A 21,210-nucleotide genomic window follows, 5' to 3' on the forward strand; every position below is an offset into this window, starting at 1 on the left:
GGACTCTGCAGGATTTGCATCCATAGTCAAATGAATGTGAACATCTAGAATGAACAGAAATGTCATATTTGCGCATAGTGGCTGGTTTAGCAGTGGAATAAACAGCTGGCTTGTAATGCAGAACAAGACCAGCAGCGCGGGTTCAATTCCCATATCGGCCTCCCCAAACAGGAGCCGGAATGTGATGACTAGGGGCTTTTCACAGTAACTTCATTGAAGCCTACTTGAGACAATAAGCGATTAGTATTATTAGAAATGGGTGCATGTCGTCCTATTTTTCTGAGGTGGAATACAGCAAAAACCATTAGGTGAAACGATTAATTCTGACAACTGCCGCTGGATTTAAACTTTGCTCATCATTACCACAGAGAAGAAAAGCACAAAAACTAGAAAGCAGTAAATCAAAGTCAATTTATTAAAATGAACAAACAAAAGGTCATTACAATTGAACTGTGACTATGAACACAATATATTACCTATATTTGAAGCATTTTCTTCCAAAGCTGACATTAATAAACAGAACTATAAACAAAGTCAGTATATTGTTTTATCGTATAAAATTAGGTTTGCCAAGTACACTTGACAGGCTCCGTCCAATATAAAGCAAGCATTGTATAAGACAGTAAAAACACAATTGATTCCTAGCTAATGGATATTGGCTGATAAATTCATTCAAACTTGTGTGGCCTGCCATATATGTAGGAGTATTTCTACATTAATAACACTCAACATGCCAATTTTAGGTCAATAGAGAAAATATTAAGCAAAATTCAATTTTTATTTATTCATTTAAACAAACTATGCCAGCTCTACATGTTATCCAATGTAGGTTTCACAATGGTAGGTGAAATTTGTAGCATAGGGACAGTTGTATTTACAACAGTGCAGATTTATACCATGCACACTCAGTGTATCTGAGCCAAAATTTCATTTAAAATGTTACATATAAAGCTTCTGCAAATTTTCATAAGCTAGTGGTTGGGTCATGATGAACTAAAGAATCAAAAAATGTCATTCTCTGACAGCAAGTACTTGTTTTTGTTATTAGCTTTGAACTCTCACAGCAGAAGTTGCATTATACTCCCTTTTTTCATGAACGTTTTATCATGTAGTTGTGGAGGTGAAATTACTAATAACTTAGCAGAGAAACATAGAAAATAGGACATTTGGCCTTTTGAGCCCTGCCATTCAATGGTTCGTGCAGCTGCCTCACAGTGCCAAGGACCAGGGTTCGATACCGACCTTGGGTGATTGTGTGGAGTTTGCACGTGGGCTTTCTCCGGGTGCTCCGGTTGTAAACAAGAATCTTTATTGTTACAGGCAGGCTTACATTTACACTGTAATCAAGTTACTGTGAAAAGCCCCTAGTCGCCACATTCTAGCACCTGTTCGGGTACACAGAGGGAGAATTCAGAATGTCCAATTCACCGAACAGCACATCTTTCGGGACTTTTGGGAGAAAACCGGAGTACCCGGAGGAAACCCACGCAGACACATGGAGAATGTGCAGACTCCACGCAGACAGTGACCCAAGCCGGGAATCGAACCTAGGACCCTGGAGCTGTGAAGCAACAGTTGTGCTACCACCACAATCAAAAGATGCAATGGTTAGGTGGTTTGGCTATGCTAAATTGCCCCTAGTTGGGTTACAGGGATAGGGTGGGGGATTGGGCCTGGGTAGAGTGCTCTTTCAGAGGGTCAGTGCAGACACGATGGTCCAAATGGCCTCCTCCTGCACTGTAGGGATTCTATGATCATTGCTGATCATCTAAGTGACCTATTCCCACTTTCCCCCCATATCCTTTGATCCCTTTCAGCTGAAGCAATAAAAAGTTATTGAAGCCAACATTTGGCTTTTACTTGATCCACTCTTTACAGTTGTTTCACTGGACCGAAATATGATGCAGATGTTGATGACAAGGCCAAAGAAAAACATTACAGTAAGCTCTTCCATAATAAATGGAAGGGTGGTAGATACTGAAAACCTTGTTGTATTTAAAAAACATTTGAGGTGCCATAATGTACAGGACTACCGGCCTAGAGTTGGAAAGTGGGATTAGACTAAATCACTACTTTTCTGCCAACAGTTATAATGGCCTCGTATTGTGCCATATATGTTTTAAAGATGGCAATACCACATAAAACACCTACCTTACCTCAGCATGGAATTAATGCATCTGGTAAAAAATGTGAAAAGTTCCCCTCTGATAAAACTTAAATTATTTGGCAGTCTGCGAGATTAGCTAATCTAAACTAGGTCAGCCAATGAATTGTGACAACGGGCCTCAGTGTCTTCCTGGGATTATGGGAGCATATAAAGGTAACCACTTCAAACTGCTATCCAATGATCCCTGCAGTGAAGTGCATGCAAATATTGGAGGAGAAAAGGATCAAGATCAGTTTTATAGCTCTTCAGTCAAAAAGACTTCTGGTACACAAGGAATTGCATCTAGGGACGCACGATTGGCTTCGGAGAAATGAGAGTGGCAGGAAGTGAAGAAGAGTTTTTTTTCACAATAAGTGTTATGCTTTAAATGCAGAATCTATAGGGATAGTCCGAGTCCGAAGCATGACCTAACAGTTATGGTACATAATTTTTAGAGCAAAAGCGAAACAGAAACTATTCTTAATTTTCTGATTAAACTTGATGTCACCTAATCACAAAAAATAATCTAGATTTCTCAAGGCACACAACTAGCTAAATCAAACAACTAAGTTTTAAAATTGCCTTCAGAATTAAAGAAATGGGATGTCTCCAAATTGTGTTGCGTTATCATGGACTAAGAACCTAGATTGAAAAGAAATGATTAGGTAATTTAATGCAGATTAAACTCACTTTATCGAATATCTGGTGATTTAAAAAAATCTATTATCAACACTGGACCTGTACAGACTACTCAAATGATATGATCTTGATATCATTTTGAGCTGGGAAGAAGTACTAGTTTATAGGTTTGTGACTTATTGAGTGTAACTGTAGGTGATAAATGACCTACCAATGTCGTGTATTAAAATCTGATGGATTAATTTGAGATTTTGATAGCAAATATTACTCAGACTTGTGTAAACACATTTTTGGTACAAAACAGAGGACAATCTCAAAAAACTCTGAATAAGCACCAATACCAGAAAACATTAGCTTTTTTATGGGTTGCGGAGAATGGAGGGTTCCCAAGAAGAATCAATTCCAAAACAAAGGTTTCAACTTTCTAGAACAAGGCAGCATTCAGTCCTATAACCCAGCACAAATTAGAAATTAAATTCCCATCTGATTTCAGTGAATTACAATTTAGAAATATTTGTTTGGATCAAACTGGCCATTAACTCTCCTATTGTGAACCTGCAAATCTATATGTGTGCGATGTTGGTATTGCTGAAATAAAAGATGGTCCTGGCAGTGTGATTTGAAAACCAGTCCAAATTTGACTTCATCTATACAGCTACAGTAACAGAAAACAAATATTTCTTGGTACAGATCCACCACTTTAGTGTACCTCAACAAGGGGATAGAATAGACAGACACCAAAATTTACGAGGATTTCCCCATCTTTCCATTCCTCTCCCTCTTTTTTTAATGTTTGTTTTGATCAATAAGTTTCTTTCCATAAAAAGCATCCATAGATAAAGAAGCCACTTTCCTAAAATCCACATTCATTTCTTATTTGTCTTTAATAAATTTAGCCTAATTGCAGTCCAGCAATATTAGTTAGATGAAAATTGATTTCCACCTATCACAGGAAAATAATTACAAGAATACATTTTTTTAATGTGCCAAGCAGCAACAGAAATAATAAAAATAAAATATGTAAACAAAATGCAGAGGAAACCTCAGTTTTGTTAAGCTGAGCTTTGAATAGAGAGCTTGTTCATAGGTTCAGGGGATGCTGTGCCTTTTAATTCCTGTAATCTAGTCACAGCACTTTTAATCAACCAAATGAAAGTGAAAATCGCTTATTGTCACAAGTAGGCTTCAAATGGAAGTTACTGTGAAAAGCCCCTAGTCGCCACATTCCGGCGCCTGTTCGGGGAGGCTGATACGGGAATTGAACCGTGCTGCTGGCCTGCCTTGGTCTGCTTTCAAAGCCAGCGATTTAGCCCTGTGCTAAACACCCCCTAATGATCTTAACATGCATATTTTTAGCATTTCACATGTTTATCCACATGAATAAATCTAATATAATACTTGAAGGCAGAACAAAGGAAAAAATACACAAGGGTGGGTACAATGTTTAATTTGTTTTTTAAATAAAGTCTAATTACTAATCAACTTCCTGACAATGGGAAATAGATAACTCAAATTTTAAATTACTTCTTCACTAAACAAAACTGGCATTTAAGAGAAAATGCACTGGGGGGTAAACACGGCACTCTTTACTTAATAACAATATTATTTCTCGTCTCTCCATCAAAATGTGCCATCTTGAGCACAAAACAGTACCTGGGGATAGAAAGGATGCTTATTTCCACAGGTTCTCATGGAGCCACTTGCTGATGCTCCAACAATGTAAGAGAAGATCCTGAAGTTGCATGTCTCCAACTTAGCCAAAGCCACATAAGCAGAACAAAGTTCTGAATGAGATCTGCAGAATACAAGTTAACGCCCAGATTTTCAGTGGCCCCAAATATGTCTTTCCTGCAGTGTATGAGGTTTTTCAACGTTGCTGCATAGTTTGCTTTTAAAGGAGTTCTGAGGGGAGAAAGTACCATCATTGTTGGTACTTTTTTCCTCCACATTTAATATTAAGAAAACAGCATAATTCAGTACTTTGATTGTAAAAGCCAAAATGCTTCATCCACAAATAAAACCCCTCCCTACCATAAAACATGTGCAGCACTGCAAAGGTTTCCCATTTGCCTATTGCACTGCTGTCAAAGAGGTCACTATTTAAATTAACAGCTAATTGAGTAAAAGACAAACATGAATCCATTTATTCCCTTGAGAAAAAATAGTGCAGTTGTTTGAAATCTTTTATAAAAGGAAAATTACAATACTAAATACTCTATCCCTCCAAGTTTTCCTTTCCAACTCTTGCAAAGTAACTGCCCTGCAATCTGCTCTTTAGCGCTGATTTATACACGACTGCATTAAAATTAAATTAAGCATTTCAAACCCAACTTCAAAATGAATATTCATCTTCGTGAATACTTACAATAGAATAGAAAATAGAACTGAAATGCAATTACATTTAAGAAGTTCAAACAACCTAAAAAGCAAAAAAAAAAAGCAACACTGAAGTTCTCTCAAATCAGAGATTACATCTTTGAAATTACTCCTTAGGACCAATTTTTTGAGCACATTACTTGTTCATGTGCGACAAACCCACATTTATGTGCTGCCAAACACCAATTGTGCAATCTATTTAATTTATTCATGACGAGAGTAGCCTGTAAAGAGAAATTACATCACAAATACATGTTTCAAATTATGACTGTCCTTCTTTGCTAACCTTTTAATGAAAGCCAAAAGATGTAAAAACTGCACGCCCAATCCAAATGTCTATTGTTCATGATTAAGCACAAATATATATATATATATATATATTTTAAATCTAGTTTTAAAAAAATGTACAAAATACAAAAGATGAAGTACAACGACTACAATTCCAGTGTAGTCTCGATGCACTTGTAACATATGTTTCCACCATCTGGCAGCACTTAAAATATGGGTCATTGCTTCATTTTGCAAGTTATATCAGATTGTTTTCCTGGTGCTATGGGTCGGATGCACTTGTTTAAAAAGCACGCTGTGCACCACCCAATTTTGACGAGTGTCTTTGCTAAGCAATGGAAGGAGGAGTAGTACAAAAAACAAAAGTTTGCCATCTTTGACAGGAAAAGTTGTTTCATTGGAACACCGGACTGCTTTTAGATGTTGAAATAAAAAAAGTTTCAGCGACTTCAACTTGAAAAGCAGTGTGTGCTGTGCTGATTTAATTTGGCAAGCTTCCAGGTGGTGCTAACAAAATAGCAAAAACATAGAATAATCCCAGCAAAAGATTAAGCTTTGCAGTCATCTGGGGAATTTTGGCATAATTCTGGCTTCGAAACTGTCGCTCAAGTGAAAAGGCCAAAGGTACAGTCAAAAGTGGTAATGCGAGGCTGATTGTATATCGTGTTGCTAATATACAAAATATCACGTAGGGTATGAATATTAACATGTTATACACTATATAAGATAAAGTTGGCCCAATGATGATGGCAAAGGTGACTATCCCAGCCTGCTTATCAGATTCCATGTCTCTGGTATTGTTACTGTGCAAGATGGCTTCTGTATTGAGTGCTAAAGGAATTGCATAAAGTAGTGGTGAAACAGCCAAGTAACCAACTTGAACAGAGTAGGCAAACATCACAGCCAGTGGTCCAAAGGTGATCAGAATGATGATATCACCAAGAGCAAAGTATTTAAATCCAATACCTGTGGGATCGAAAGGAAAGAAGGCTTAGAATACATTTTACTTACATTCACTTACATATATGAATCAAAATCTCTGGTATAATTACCAGATAGTATTTAAAAATAAACTGGCCTCGAACTACTTTGCTACCTCTTATTCAGTCATACTAAGAAGTCTTACAGTACCAGGTTAAAGTCCAATAGGTTTGTTTCAAATCACTAGCTTTCAGAGCGCAGCTCCTTATGATTCAGAGGGCAGCTCCAGTGTACAGGAAACCTGTTGGACTTCAACCTGGTGTTTTAAGACTTCTTACTGTGCCCACCCCAGTCAAACGCCAGCATCTCTACATCATGGTTATTCAGTCATGTGAGAGTGAGTAATTTGTTTGAATGTTATCAATGCACACAAACACAGCCAGCAAGTATCTCCACTAAATAAAGACACAGATGATTTGTCCATTAAAATTCCTTAAATATTGCAAAAACCTAGAAAGTATTCAATTTTGGGCAAATAATCATTTGGTAGTATAGCATTTGAATATTGCTGAAAAAAAAGATGTCAAAGCTTTCCATCTTACACTCATCAGGACACTTTGCAAGAATACTGATAAGGAAAAAACAACAATTTATATTGTAAGAGAGGAAATGTTAATTGTATTCAAATAAAGTATTTGGCAGGCTGGGACATAACGTAACTCCTTGTTCGAAATTTAGTAAGATTAATGAATTGTTTCATGGCCTTGAATTTATCTTTTAGTTAAAGGCACAAATACTGAAGAACATGTGAATTTGCTATCTTGTTACGGTAAAAATATTTCAACCACAAACTCACTTTCATCCATGGTCATAGGTGACAAAAAAAATGATATTAGGGAAGTTTAAAGTGAAAACAAAGTAGAGGAAGTAACTGAGTGTTGGGTGTACAAGCCTCTTTTGAAATAGAGGATTCAACGCTAATGAAAATTGTTTTTCTCTTCATGATACTGACTTGTCGACTGTGCGTTTCCAATTTCCAGCATTCGAATTTCTTAAAATCTCGAGTTGATAAATATAACTTTAAACTTTTTTTCTTAGACCCCTTGCCATTAATAAGTCAAACATCCCATTCTCAAAACTATTATTTAAGAGCCATCAGCAAAACAGTAGAAGTGAGTAATTTTTAAAAAAGGAGCGAAGCAATTGCAAATAGTGAAGCTGAAAAATAAGTCTTTAGACCGAAATAAAAGATAACCTGCATGTTCCCTTCGCACTCACCTCCAGTGTACAGGAAGGAACTGGACAGGCCCCCGAAAAAGATGAGAGCTAGGTGCTCGAGTTTGAGCTTGCACAAGAAGTAAAGGGAAGAGGCGCAGAGACAGCCCAAGGTGTAGAGACAGGCTCCGAACCGGACCACGTCCTGTGGCTCCAGGATCCGGTCCACCAGGGTCCGGTCGTCGCTCTTCTTGTGATCGATGCCCCGGCTGAAGTCGCAGTAGGTGTTGACCAGGTTACCAGCGGCGTGCACGGCGAGCACGGCCAGGGCGGCCAGCAGCGATATGGCCAGGTCCAGCTCGCCCAGGTTCTTGTAAGCCAGCGCCGTGCCCAGGGCAACGGGGGTGAGCGAGGCGCTGAAGCTCCAGGGCCGCAGCGCCAGCACATAAGCGGCGCACTTGTGCTTCAGACTCCTGCCGAGACCCGGCGCTGCCTCTCTGTCAGCAACGGGGCCGTGCACCCTCGACTCGGCGTCCACGTCCATCTGCTTAGCTCCCCCATTCTGACTCATCCTCTACACCGCCTCGCCAACCATTCAATAACAACCCGGGGGGGGGGGGGGGGTGGTGACACAGCAGCCGAAGCTTCCACAGCCAGCGTGCCACCATCGCCCGAAGGTCACAACCTCAAATCCAACGTCGCACACGCGCACTAACGACCGTCTTTCGAAAACAAAAGGGAAGCCGCCGCACGCATGCGCACAAATAACGCCCCGCAGGGACAGGTCGGGAGGTGACCTCAGTGCCCGCGCGACCGTAACGGATTTTACTCGCGCCACCGAGCCGCATGCGTAGTCCTCACCGAGACTCACCTTCACGGAGTGATTCTCTATTCTCGGCGTCGCATTGACCCGCCTCCCTGGATATTGATGCGCCCCTCGATTGGCTCGTGCCGCTGTCAATCACCTGCCGCAGCGCCTGTAGGTCATTTTGCTTCCTTTTCAATATGGCAGCTTATGCAGTAGAATAGTCAATTTGCGTTGAAGTGAAGAATTTATGATTTATTTACAGTGAAACGGCAAGACCGTAAGTATTCACGGATGGTAATCAATTGTGATTATTTAATTGAAAAATTCATGCCGGCACAGGTTATAAAGCAATCTTTGAATGCTAGTTATTAGCTGTGTGTGTATGTTATTTCCCAGGTTTGATAACATTTGGGATTTGTTGTTATTTAAAATTCACTGCGAGGCAGAATCTCTACCTCATTATTAGCTAAAGAAACATTCTAGGGGAATCCCAGCATAGAGAGAGCATGGAAGCAGAACAAAAAGTCTGATATTAAGAATAGTTTCTGGTGTTCTCATGGTAGATCATGTGTTTCACAGCAGAGGAGAAAATATGCTGCAACTCACTAAAGACCCTGAGGGTGTACACACCAGAAGTCCAGAATGCTTTTTATACCAATTCCCCTCATCAAGTTTGCTATTCTAAATCTTTTAGATTTTTCCAACATGTATATTCAAGCTGATTTTAAACTTTTATATTAAGACCATAACCATAAAACGTAGGAGCAGAATTGGGCCATTCGACCCATTGAGTTTGCTCTGCCATTCAATCATGGTTGATATGTTTTTCATCTCCATTCTCCTGCCTTCTCCCATAACCCCTGATCCCATTATTAGTCAAGAACCTATCTATCTCTGTCTTAATGACGCTCAGTGATTTGGCCCCCACAATCATTGGGGGCAGTGAGTTCCACAGATTTACAACCCTCTGACTGAAGAAATTGCCCCTCATCTCAGTTTTAAAGGATTGTCCCTTCAGTCTGAGGTTGTGGCCTCGGGTTCTAGTTTTTCCTACTAGTGGAAACATCCTCTCCACATCCACTCTAGGCCTCAGTATCCTGTAAGTTTCAGTAAGATTCCCCCCCTCATCCTTCTAAACTCCCAACGAGTACAGACCCAGAGTCCTCAACAGCTCCTCCATATGACAAGCTCTTCATTCCAGGGATCATTCTTCTGAACCTCCTCTGGATCCTTTCCAAGGCCAGAACATCATTCCTTAGATATGGGACCCAACACTGCTCACACTACTCCAAATGGGGTCTGACCAAAGCCTTTATACAGCCTCAGAAGTACATCCCAGCTCTTTTATTCTAGCCCTCTCGACATGAATGCTAACATTGCATTTGCCTTCCTAACTGCCAATATAACCTGCATGTTAACCGTAAGAGAATCTTGAACTATATTCCAAGTCTCTGCCATGTCGTGATCTTTAACTAAAAACAGCAGCCATTAAATCTACACTCATGCAAATGAGTATACCCCTTGCAAGAAGAGCTCTCTTCTCTTTGTTAACCTCAGAAATTCACACTGTGGACAATATGGAAAACAGAATTAAATTGCAGGCATACTGGCGACATGAATATTTGGAAAAATTATCTGTATTAAAGCATTGTTTTAAGATACTCCTTAAAATGTTCTGCTGTCAGTTTCCTAATATCTCTGTATATTAATGTAAAATATTATTTGATAATGTTACTGTGAAGTGCCTTGAGGCATTTTACTGTATTAAAAACATTGTATAAATGCATATTGTTTCTTTTTCTGGTCATTTTGATTTGTCCACTTGGTCAGTGGGTCTTATGAGGGTCTGATCGGTCTGCAGATGCTATTATTTGTTTTAGCAGCTTCTTGGGTCTGTTGGAGTTGTGTGATTTGTATACCAATTATTTTCCACTAAATTGATTGGTCTGTGGAACCAGGTGATTCTGTTACCAGATTGCTTTGCATTTCTAGTGAGGGTGACTCTCTTTGCCTCAACTGATCCTGGCATTTCTTCAGGAAACTACGCACTTTCTTGCCTTCACATTTCTCTTTTCTGTCTGGCTGTAAGTGTATTGAATAAACCAGTTTAGGTTAAAGTCATATTTTTACTTGTAAATTCAATCAAGTCCATCTTTAAATGAATCTAATAAGCTATCCTAATTGGAGATGCCAGAGTAATGCAGGTATTGCTCAGAATCCGATTTGTTCTGATGCTGTGTCATATGGAGGGGGATGCATGCAATGCAACCAGGAAAGTATATCTTCTACGTGAAATGAAATGAAAATTGCTCAACTCTTATAAATCAGAAAGATTCCCATGTAGCTATGAGAAAACTGAGACTTGTTAAACCCTGGGGAGGGATATCATCTTTGACTATAATCATTGCCAGATATCCATTCTCTTGAGTATTTTACCTGTGATATTATAAATGAACTCTTGAGTGTTTCATAAGCATCTTTGAAATTTGAATAGGTTTAGTTATTGCTTGATATGCATTCATATCAATACAATCATATTTCTTTAAATATTTTTCTAAAGTTATCAATTTCTGACAATCTTGTGTTACATTTTTTCTTTTACTACTTTAAAAGAACGAGTAAATTAACCTTCATGCAGACAATGATACTGAGAGGTGGACTGGCATGTTTATTCATAGTGTTGATCAAAGGGCTGTTACTAGTTTTAAGACAAATGTAAGTTTTTGAAAACTTGCTTTTTCATAACATACTTCACATCCGTAAAGAAAGACATGGATTTATATAGCACCTTTCCCAACCAAAGGATATAAAAAAGTCCTGAACAGAAAATGATGTATTATTAAAGTGGAGCCACTGTTGCAATATGTTTAGCTAAAAAGCTGACAAATGTGATGTAAATGCCTTGACCTTTGGAAACTATTGGTTGGGTTGAGAAAAATGGAGTAGTTAATAATCGCTTATTGTCACAAGTAGGCATCAATGAAGTTACTGTGAAAAGCCCCGAGTCGCCACATTCCGGCACCTGTTCAGGGTGGCCGGTCCGGGAATTGAACCCGCGCTGCTGGCCTTGTTCAGCATTACAAGCCAGCTGTTTAGCCAACTGTGCTAAACCATAATTGTTGATGGTTAACTGTTCCCTTGATTGTACCAAGATTGAGGCAATGGAAGTGCTATTGGAAGAAGATTTTCAGCAACGTTTTACGTATTTTTACATCTCAAACTCCCGTATAAAAAAAACAACAAATGTTTTCAGTTAGAACTCAAAAACAACTTATGAAACATTGTTTTGGTGAAATGAAGTATAAAATAATTATTCCAAATTAATGGAAACTTTCTTAGTTTACCCAAATTATCAGAAATTCCTTTTTAAAGCTTTAGCGTGACTAAATTAATAGCACTGTTAAATTTGAATGTTGTAGGTTCAAATTGCTGAAACTAGGCTAACATGTAGTGTGGTACTGAGGGGCTGCTGCATTGTTGGAGGTGCTTTTCTTCTGATGAGTTGTTGGAGCAAGGCCTTATCTGCACATTCAGGAGGAACATCTCCAGAAAGCTCTGAACTAATTATTTATCTCATTGCAATTATCTTTATGCAATTGACTGCCCCATATTAATTCAGAAGCATCTTGGGAAGTCCTTAAGAGACTTGCAGTTTTCTTTCTGCCTGCCTCTTTTACTTTTTCTCCTTGCCGTTTTTTTCTATCACCTTTACGCTTACTCTTTCTCTCCCTCTCTTTTCGTTTGTCTTTGTTTTCCCTTCCATCTCCCTGTTGCCCTCTCTGTATTTGTCCCTCTGTCTTACCTACCCCCTGTTTTGTGTCTGTTCATCTTTCTGTTTTGGAAATCACACATGACTCATAGTAATAAGACTGTTTGGCTGAATAGGCTTTTATTCTTTTCTATATAATTTCTATCTGTTCATACTTATTGTGATGAGGCAAATGATTCAAATAAAGAAAATCAGCAACTACATGTTATTTAAGAAATAACTGGTTCTATGGAAAGGTTAGGAATCTAGTACTGTTAACATAGACTTTGTGACTGCATCCATAAGATAAGCCAACAGATTCCTGATTCAATAAGAAATAGAGAATAATAGACTGGAAAACAATACAAGGAGTGAAAATGGGGCAACTATTTCCATTATATAGACATTTTAATGATTCAGCAAGTTTATATTTAATAATTTCTTAAAATTGTGACTTGCCACTAACTTGAGACAGAATATCTGTTGGCTTCCTGGCTAACTAGATGGTGCAGAGAGTTATACAGGGCCTCATCATATTCTTGTTCCATGTCCTCGTCCTTCCTTAACTCTGTAACATTCATTAGCCTGACAACTCTCCAAAAATATCTGCATTCCTCCAACTCGAGTATATTGTGTATTTCAGAATCCCTTCCCCCAGCATTGTTGGCCATATCTTCAACATCCTGGGCTCTAAGCTCTGGGATTCCCTTCCCACCACTCTCTCCCCCTCTTTTCTCTCTTCCTGTAAGTCCAAGCTCATTGACCCAATGTCTTCCTTTTCAGCACAATGATTTTAATCTATTTATGAATTTGTGAATTATTATGCAATGATTATTCTATGGCATACTTACGTTTTATGTATGAATGAAAGTAGTTGTTTGTACCTAAACATGTAAATCACTCCTGCAGCAGTGGCTAATGGTAAAATAAGAAGCTGTCACTTGGATTTCAATCAAGTGTAATTAAATGAAATGTTTGGGAACTTTTCTGTTGTTGGTCTTTATATCTCTAGAATTTGAGTAGTATAATGACTTCAAAACAATATTAAAATGTTGATTGGGTACTGTTGAAATGAAATGAAAACCGCTTATTGTCACAAGTAGGCTTCAAATGAAGTTACTGTGAAAAGCCCCTAGTCGCCACATTCCGGCGCCTGTTCGGGCAGGCTGGTACAGGAATTGAACCGTGCTGCTGGCCTGCTTTGGTCTGCTTTAAAAGCCAGTGATTTAGCCCTGTGCTAAACCAGCCCCTATTTGGAGGGGGTTTAAAACTTAATGATAGGGGAAGATCAGAAAATAGCAGAGAGGGAAGAAATAAGATCATAAGGCAAAGGACTATAAACAACAGTAAAATTAAAAATATTTAAAAATTGCAGAAATCACATTAAAGAAAATAACAAAAATGACAAAGGCATTTAGTTGTATGTACGTCAATGTCCTTAGTGTAACTAACCAGGCTGGTGAGCTGCAGGCACAAATTACTGCATGAGATTATGACATTGTTGCATTAACAGAGACATGGTGCAAACAAGGTTGGGAATGGGTTCTTAATATTCCTGCTTTCCAAGTATTCAGGAATGACCGAGAAGGAAAAGAGGAGGAGGCATACCAGTATTGTATTGATTAAGGTTGATGTTACTGTTCTAAATGTCGCCACAGTCCCAGAGGACCATATGCTGCTCTCCCCTTTTGAGAGAGAGCGGACTGATCGTGATTTAACCTGAGGGTCACCACCCTTCAGGTGAGGGGCAAGGTTGAGAAGGCAGGACCTTCATGAATAGCCTCATCAGGTATGGGTCGGTTAGCTCAGTTGGCTGGATGACTGGTTTGTGATGCGGAGCGACGCCCACAGCATGGGTTCAATTCCCGCAAGGGCTGAGATTATTCATGAAGACCCGCCTTCTCAAACTTGCCTGTCACATGAGGTATGATGACCCCCAGGTTAAATCACCATCAGTCAGCTCTCAAATGGGAGAGCAGTCCTCTGGGACTGTGATGACAGTTGCTGTTCTAAATAGCAAATATTAATTACATGGTTCTAGTGAATCTATTTGACTTGATCTGAGGAACAAAGCTGTAAATATATGGAGAGAGATTTTTTATAGAACTATAAACAATGAGGAGGAGATAGTCTGTTGGTAAATTTCAAAATAACACAAATATATTAAAATTATGAAATATTAAGAAAAATAGTGGGGGTGAAGTTCAGATGAGGGGAAATTTAGAAAGTTTAAGAGAAAGAACAAGGTGGTGATATGGGTAACAGAAAGGGACAGAATGGTGTGACAGAAAGGGACAGTGTACAAACAACAGAGTGCACCAGCAAATAGGGCCAAAGTAGGGAAAAATAGTTGTAAAAAAGGTTGTTTATCTGAATGCATATATTGATGAATTGATGGTGTAAATAGAAATAAATAGGTATGATGTGATATAGTTGTAAGGGGACCAGGGCTGGGATATGAATATTCAGGGATACTTGACATGTTGAAGGAACAGGCAAAAATTAAAAAGAGGTGAGGTTAATAAAGGATGAGATCAGTACAGTAATGAGAAATTTTCTTGGTTTGAGATCAATACAGTAATGAGAAATTTTCTTGCTTTGGAAGGTCAAGATTTGGAACTAGTTTCGGTGGAGATAAGATCTGGTAAGGGAAATAAGTAATTGGTGGGAGATGTTTATAGGCCCCTAATTATAGGGGCTGGTTTAGCACACTGGGCTAAATCGCTGGCTTTGAAAGCAGACCAAGGCAGGCCAGCAGCACGGTTCAATTCCCGTACCAGCCTCCCTGAACAGGCGCCGGAATGTGGCGACTAGGGGCTTTTCACAGTAACTTTGTTTGAAGCCTACTTGTGACAATAAGCGATTTTCATTTCATTTCATTTCATATAGGTTTGAGCATAATCCGAAATAATGGGGTGGTGTAAGAGCCAGGGAACCGGGTTCGATTCCCAGTTTGGGTTACTGTCTGTGCGGAGTCTGCATGTTCTCCCCGTGTCTGCATGGGTTTCCTCCGGGTGCTCCGGTTTCCTCCGACAAGTCCGAAAGATGTGCTTGTTAGACGAATTGGATGTTCTGAATTCTCCCCCTGTGTACCCGAACAGGCGCCAGAATGTGGCAGCTAGGGGATTTTCACAGTAACTTCATTGCAGTGTTAATGTAAGCCTACTTGTGACACTTGATACCATCCAGGGCTAAGCAACCCACTTGATTAGCACCCCATTCATCATCTTACTCCCTCCACCATGGGCAGCAGTGTCTACCATCTACAAGATGCACTGCAGCAACTCACCAAGGATCTTTTGACAGCATCTTCCAAATCCACGGCCTCTACTATCTTGAAGGACAAGGGCAGAAGAGGCAATTTGTTAGTTTCCCTCCAAGCCTCACATTATCCTGATTTGGAACTATTGGCATTTCCCTGTCTTCTCCCTGTAACCCTGCACATTCGTCCTGTTCAGATAACGGTCTAGTTCCCTTTTGAATGACTCATTTGAACCTGCCTCTAGCACACTCCCAAACAGTGCATTCCAGATCCTAACCACTCACTCTGTGAAAACCTTTTCGTAATGATGCCATTGCTTCTTTGACCAACTACCTGAAATCTGTGCCCCCGTTGTTCTTGATCCTTCCGCGCGTGGGAAGAGCTTTTCTTTTGGTTTTAAATACAGCTATCAAGTCTCTTCTCAGCCTCCTCTTTTCCAAGTAAAATAGTCCCAACCTCTATATATGTAACTGATGTTCCTCATCTCTGGAACCATCTCGTGAATCTTTTCTGCACTCTCGCTAATGCTTTGCATCTTTTTAAAGCTGTGGTAACCAGAACTGGATTCATTACTCCAGTTTGTAGCCACCTGGGTTGGCCACTTACCAACTTAAAATGGAGAACCGCAAAGACTAAAGGGAAATTCAGCCAACACAGGCAGAAACGAGCAAGTGCAGAAATCCTGTGTATTGGAACTTGCAAAAACCAGACAGCACTGAAACCAGCAGCCATCTGCATAGTAATGAGCGATTCCCAGGCACAATTGATACACTTCAGGTGAATAAGGCCAAGCCAGACTCCTCGACGCCAGCAGGAGCCAAGACAAAGGAAGGCCAACGGACATTTAGGGACCGCCCAGCGATCAGGGAACAACTCCAGTATTGGAGAAATCGACCCAAGTGATCGGAACGCAGTCCAATCATTTGGAACCAGGTACGGGGTCCGCCCCAAAGGGCGGGAAGTCCCTGGGGACTATAAAGTAAAGCCCCCAAGTTCAAATCGGTCTTCTTGGCAGGGTCACTCAACAACGCGAATCAACCCCTGAGAGTGAACTGCCCGCTGCCGCACCAACCAAGTAAGTCTCCAGTCAATGCTCGCTACGAGATAGGCGCTCCTAGCTACAAGTCCATACCAGCTTTTGAATCCTGCAGACTCAGGACCTGAACGAAAGGCCATTTGTTCCCCTGACCTGGTGGGCCAATTCCAAAGCTAAGTATAGGCCTTTTAGTGATCGAAATAGTCTAGAAAGTAGAGTTATATGCATTAGTAGTGACTTACTGTATATGATAAATGTGTTTTGATTTGAATCTAACTAATTGGTGTGTTGAGTTATTGATCAGTACTTGAACTTTAACCTCGTGGCGGTATCATAAAGATACCTGGTGACTCTAGAGCAAAGGTTAAACAAACAGAGCAAATTATGAATTAAGAGCCAACCAAAAGTTAGCAACAAGTTGAGGCTGAACCAGTGTTTCATTCATGTCTAACATAACCTCCTTGCTCTTGTACTTTATTAATAAACTGTAGGATACTTTGTTTTATTAATTTCACTTGTAACTTGTCTATATAAGCTGATGTGTATATATAGACATTCTCAAAGGTAGTAGAGCAAGTTGATAAGGGCTTAGAATAGAGGAATAGAATGTAAAAGCAAAGAGAGCATGTTCACTTTTTACAAATCATTGGTTTGGCCTCTGTAGAAGTATTGTGGGCAATTCTGGGCATCAGAGCTCAGGAAAGATGAAAAAGATTTCAAAAGGGTACAGAGGAGGTTTAACAGAATGTTATGAGGAGTGAGGGAATTATGAGTTCTAAGGAGAGGATGGAAACGTTGGGCTTTGGAACGAAAGTGGCCTAATAGAGGTTTTCAAGAGCTAGGAAATTTCGGAATATTTGGTGAGTAGTCCTGTAACTCAAGGTCGTGGATTCCAAGTCATTGGAAGCAGACCTGAGGGGAGGTAGGGAAACTTTACACTGTGAGTTGTGGCGATCTGGAACGTTGCAGCTGAAAAGGTAATGGAAGTTGATTTCAGAAATAATAAGTGTTGAACAGTTGCTTGAGGAATTTGCACAATTCTAAATAGCTGTGGGACTAAACTGGACTGCTCTTTGAAGAGCCAATGCAGGCATGACGTTCTGAACAGTCACCTCCTATTCTCTTAAGTTCCCATGATTCCAAATATCCACTTAAAAATATAATTTGTCGACTGCCCTTTGGTGCCAATGTACTTAACATGGCATCAAATCGGTATTAGACTGCATGTCTTATGGGTCCATGTGGTTTGTAAAGTATGACATATGGGGCGGAATGGTTGCACCGTGGTTAACACTGCTGCCTCACAGCTTCAGGGATCCTGGTTCAATTCTGGCCTCGGCTGACTGTCTATGAGGGCTTTGCACGTTCTCTCTGCGTTTGCGTGGATTTCCTCTGGGTGCTCCGTTTTCCTCCCATAGTTCAAAGATGTGTGGGTTAGATGGATTGGATATGCTAAATTGCCCTTAGTGTCCAAAGATTAGATGGAGAATGAGCCTAGTTAGGGTTCTCTTTCAGAGGGTCGGTGTAGATGATGGGCCGATTGCCCTCCTACACTGTAGGGATTCTATTCTATGATTCCATGTCGTATGGTCTGACCATATCTCATGGCTTTTTTTTCCCAAAAATACATCTCTTTATTCATTGTCTCAGTAGCCTGCTTCAGAGTAAAACTTTAACAACATAGGCTTTGTATCAATAACTACGTTTGTACAGGATATGTAGTTTGCCCAGACTTCTTTTGACTTGACAGAATAATCTTTAATAGGGGAGGAATGCAAAGAAAGGCTTTTATTTTAACAGACAGAATGTCAGCAGGGTTAGGGTGGGCACCTATCTTGCTGAACATAAACAGCTGGACATGAGGCATTGGAGAACAAAGAACTTCCTAAATGTATTCCCTTGCCGGCCCCTAACTCAATAAGAAATTGGAAGATGACAGCTGGCAAGATGAGTAACTTGCATTTACATTTTGGGTAAGAACACGTGTGTAATCTTGTTTATTTTTGTGCAGGTGGATCAGTCAGATTTAAACTGGTGCATGAACTCTCCTGTATCACACCAACTAATATAGTATAAAAACAGAAAATGCTGGAAATACTCAGCAGGTCAGGCAGTATCAGTGGAGAAAGAAATAGAATTTAGGTTTCAGGTTATAAATTGGAACGAAAAGGGATGGGACAGGATTTCATTAAGAGCAGAGGAATGGAAAGGGAGTAAGGGTAATCTGCAAGGCCGGAGTGATTTAAAATGGTCGTGATAATGAGAAAAGAAAACAAAATTGTCCAGAGAAGTCATAGAATGACAATAGCAGAGTCATTACCAGCAGCTGACATCTGAACAAATTGGGGCAGTGGTCATGATCTAAAATGGTTGAACTTAATGTTGAATCTGGAAGGCTGTTAAATATCATTTCTCTTGTGTAAGCTTAGATTGTGAGCACTGGCATACTATTCTCTTAAAGGGTAAATTGAGGCTGAACAGTTATTGAAACCAAGTATGAAACATGAATTAAAAGCAGATTGGAGTTGTGGAGTCATTCTGATTTTAAGTGCTTCATGGAATAGCAACACCAGAGACTGGAAAGGATTAATGAAATCATTGTGCCCTGAATGAATTAAAGAAACAAGCAAACATGTTGAAAAATTTGCGAGATACAAAACACTTTTACCAATACCTTTTAAAAAAAATATATATATATTTTTAATTTTTAAACAATAAATGTAACATTTAAAATTTTTGAAAAATAAATTTAAAGTACCCAATTATTTTTTTCAATTAAGTCCCAATTTAGTGTGGCCAATCCACCTACCCTGCACATCTTACTAGGTTGTGGGGGTGAGACCCACGCAGACACGGGGAGAATGTGCAAACTCCATATGGACAGTGACCTGGGGCTAGGATTGAACCCTGGTCGTCGATGCTGTGAGCAGCAGTGCTAACCACTGAGCCATTGTGCTGCCCTCAATAAATGCAACAATAATAGAAAAAATGGTGCAAAATATATAGAGACAGAACAAGAGTTAGTACCAGCATAAATAGAAGCAAAACAGTATAGAATAGATTTGGAACAGGTCTTTTGAGGGCCCAGAGCCTCTATCTTAAATGCTGGATCAATCCAATGACAAGTTAACATGGTGAGTGGGGGGAAGAGGGCAAGATCATATTAATACAAAACAGAAGGTTAACAATACAGGTTGCATATCCCAAAGTATTATGATTCCGACAATCAACTTGAGATGAATTAAGTTGAATTGAAATTAGATGAATTTGCTCATGGAAAGCCCAACAGGAGCAAGTCAGCCAAAGTGGAGCCTATGAATTTAAGATAGGGGCCCCATACTTTACGTAATGCATTGGACTTAGAGCGGAGAACAGATGTCAACAATTCAATCGTCCGTAATCCACCTATGACAGTTTAGGATAGAAAGATATTTGTCACTAATCCAGGAGCACAGAATATTTTTTACAAGTAGCAACGGTCAGAATATTATAAAGCCTCTTTTCATTAGAACCTGTGATTCTCCCATCTGGGGGATCCAGAATCAGAAATTCAGGATTAGACTCTTTAAGGCTTTGTCAAATATCCTCTCCAGTTCGCTGACCACACCTGACCAATAGGATTGAATATTGATACAGGCCCACAGACAATGTATATAGTTGCCCTCAACTACCTCGCACTTTAGGCACATTGGGGAGAAAGCAGGTTCAAACTTGTGGCTAAGACTAGATGTAATATGAATCTGGTGCAGTATCTTGAACATCTTATTGCAAACTGAAATTTTACCGGCATAGTCCTAAATGCTACCCATGTCTCCTCATCCATCTTGATAGCCAAGTATTTTTTCCATGCTCTGGAGTTCAAAACATCATAGAACTTGATAATCAATTGTTTCGGCTCCACAGAATTCAGGATTCTTTCCAGCAGGGAAATAGAGAAAACAGCACAGGGAAGTCTTGTTAAGGATAAAGTGTCTAAGCAGTAAGTACTTAAAGAAAGGATTGTTTTGGGGTGCCACATTGCTGACATAGCTGCTCAAAGGGTGATAGGAAAGCATCTCTGAACATGTGTCCCAGCCTACACAAGCCTTTATTTCTCCAGATATTGAATCCATGGTTGATTAGACTAGGTGAAAAGTCTGGACTGCCCTAGATAAGAAAGAGAACGGAAGTCAATTTAGATCTTTAATTTAATTTAGGCAATTAAAGCTCCAAATAATTGATCTTTGGTTCTAATTTGGCAGAAACAAAAAAATATCTATCCACTAGTTTTCCAGTGTTGCGCCATTCTTTCTAGTTAAAATAAATCTTGTGCATTACACTGTTCATTTTTAATTGTTTGTGAAGCATCATCTCACAGTTGGATAGACATGATGAGCTTAAATGTTCATTTGGCCTATCAAAAGCAATACTTCTAATGAGCAAACTACCTAAAGAGTCAAATAACTTTAGATTGTTGTTCATGGAGATTTAAGGGACCAACTTCATGGTGATGTTTGCTTCTCTCTGTTTGTATTTGGATAATATTTGGATAGAATTTTCAAGTAAATGTTTATGATGGAGTTTCCTGCAATAGGAGATCCTATTATGATGTGAAGCCGCATAAGAATTTCTATCGCTCCTGTTATGCTATGCTAATTTTTGAAATCTACCCCAATTTTTTGAGGGAGATAACCGGCTTTGTCGGTTGCGAGCAATAAAATATTTCAAATTTGTGACCCCATTGATGTGATATCGGATTTCGACGATAGCACTCTATGGGCGGCACGGTAGC

At 39.6% G+C, this 21,210-nt stretch overlaps 2 protein-coding genes across 4 annotated transcripts in view; one reads left to right on the plus strand and one right to left on the minus strand.

Moving 5' to 3' along the window:
* Positions 1 to 397: 397 nt before the first annotated feature.
* On the minus strand, positions 398 to 8,319 carry ubiad1 (UbiA prenyltransferase domain containing 1). The gene is made up of 2 exons (XM_072478470.1): positions 7,649 to 8,319; positions 398 to 6,415 (listed from the first exon to the last, which is right to left on the minus strand). Exons 1-2 carry the CDS (start codon positions 8,154 to 8,156, stop codon positions 5,931 to 5,933), a joined length of 993 nt encoding a protein of 330 aa, XP_072334571.1. The 5' UTR covers positions 8,157 to 8,319; the 3' UTR covers positions 398 to 5,930.
* Positions 8,320 to 8,384: 65 nt separating this feature from the next.
* Positions 8,385 to 21,210, plus strand: part of mtor (mechanistic target of rapamycin kinase) — a 436,061-nt gene continuing 423,235 nt past the window's right edge. For 2 of the 3 annotated variants that reach the window (XM_072478464.1, XM_072478466.1), the window contains exon 1: positions 8,562 to 8,670. The gene's annotated coding sequence lies outside the window, so the exon portion shown is untranslated. Of the gene's footprint in view, positions 8,671 to 21,210 lie in introns of all 3 variants that reach the window. The other variant, XM_072478465.1, reaches the window with a different exon arrangement.

This window comes from Scyliorhinus torazame, chromosome 16, assembly GCF_047496885.1.
Source record: "Scyliorhinus torazame isolate Kashiwa2021f chromosome 16, sScyTor2.1, whole genome shotgun sequence".
Lineage (NCBI taxonomy): Eukaryota > Metazoa > Chordata > Chondrichthyes > Carcharhiniformes > Scyliorhinidae > Scyliorhinus > Scyliorhinus torazame.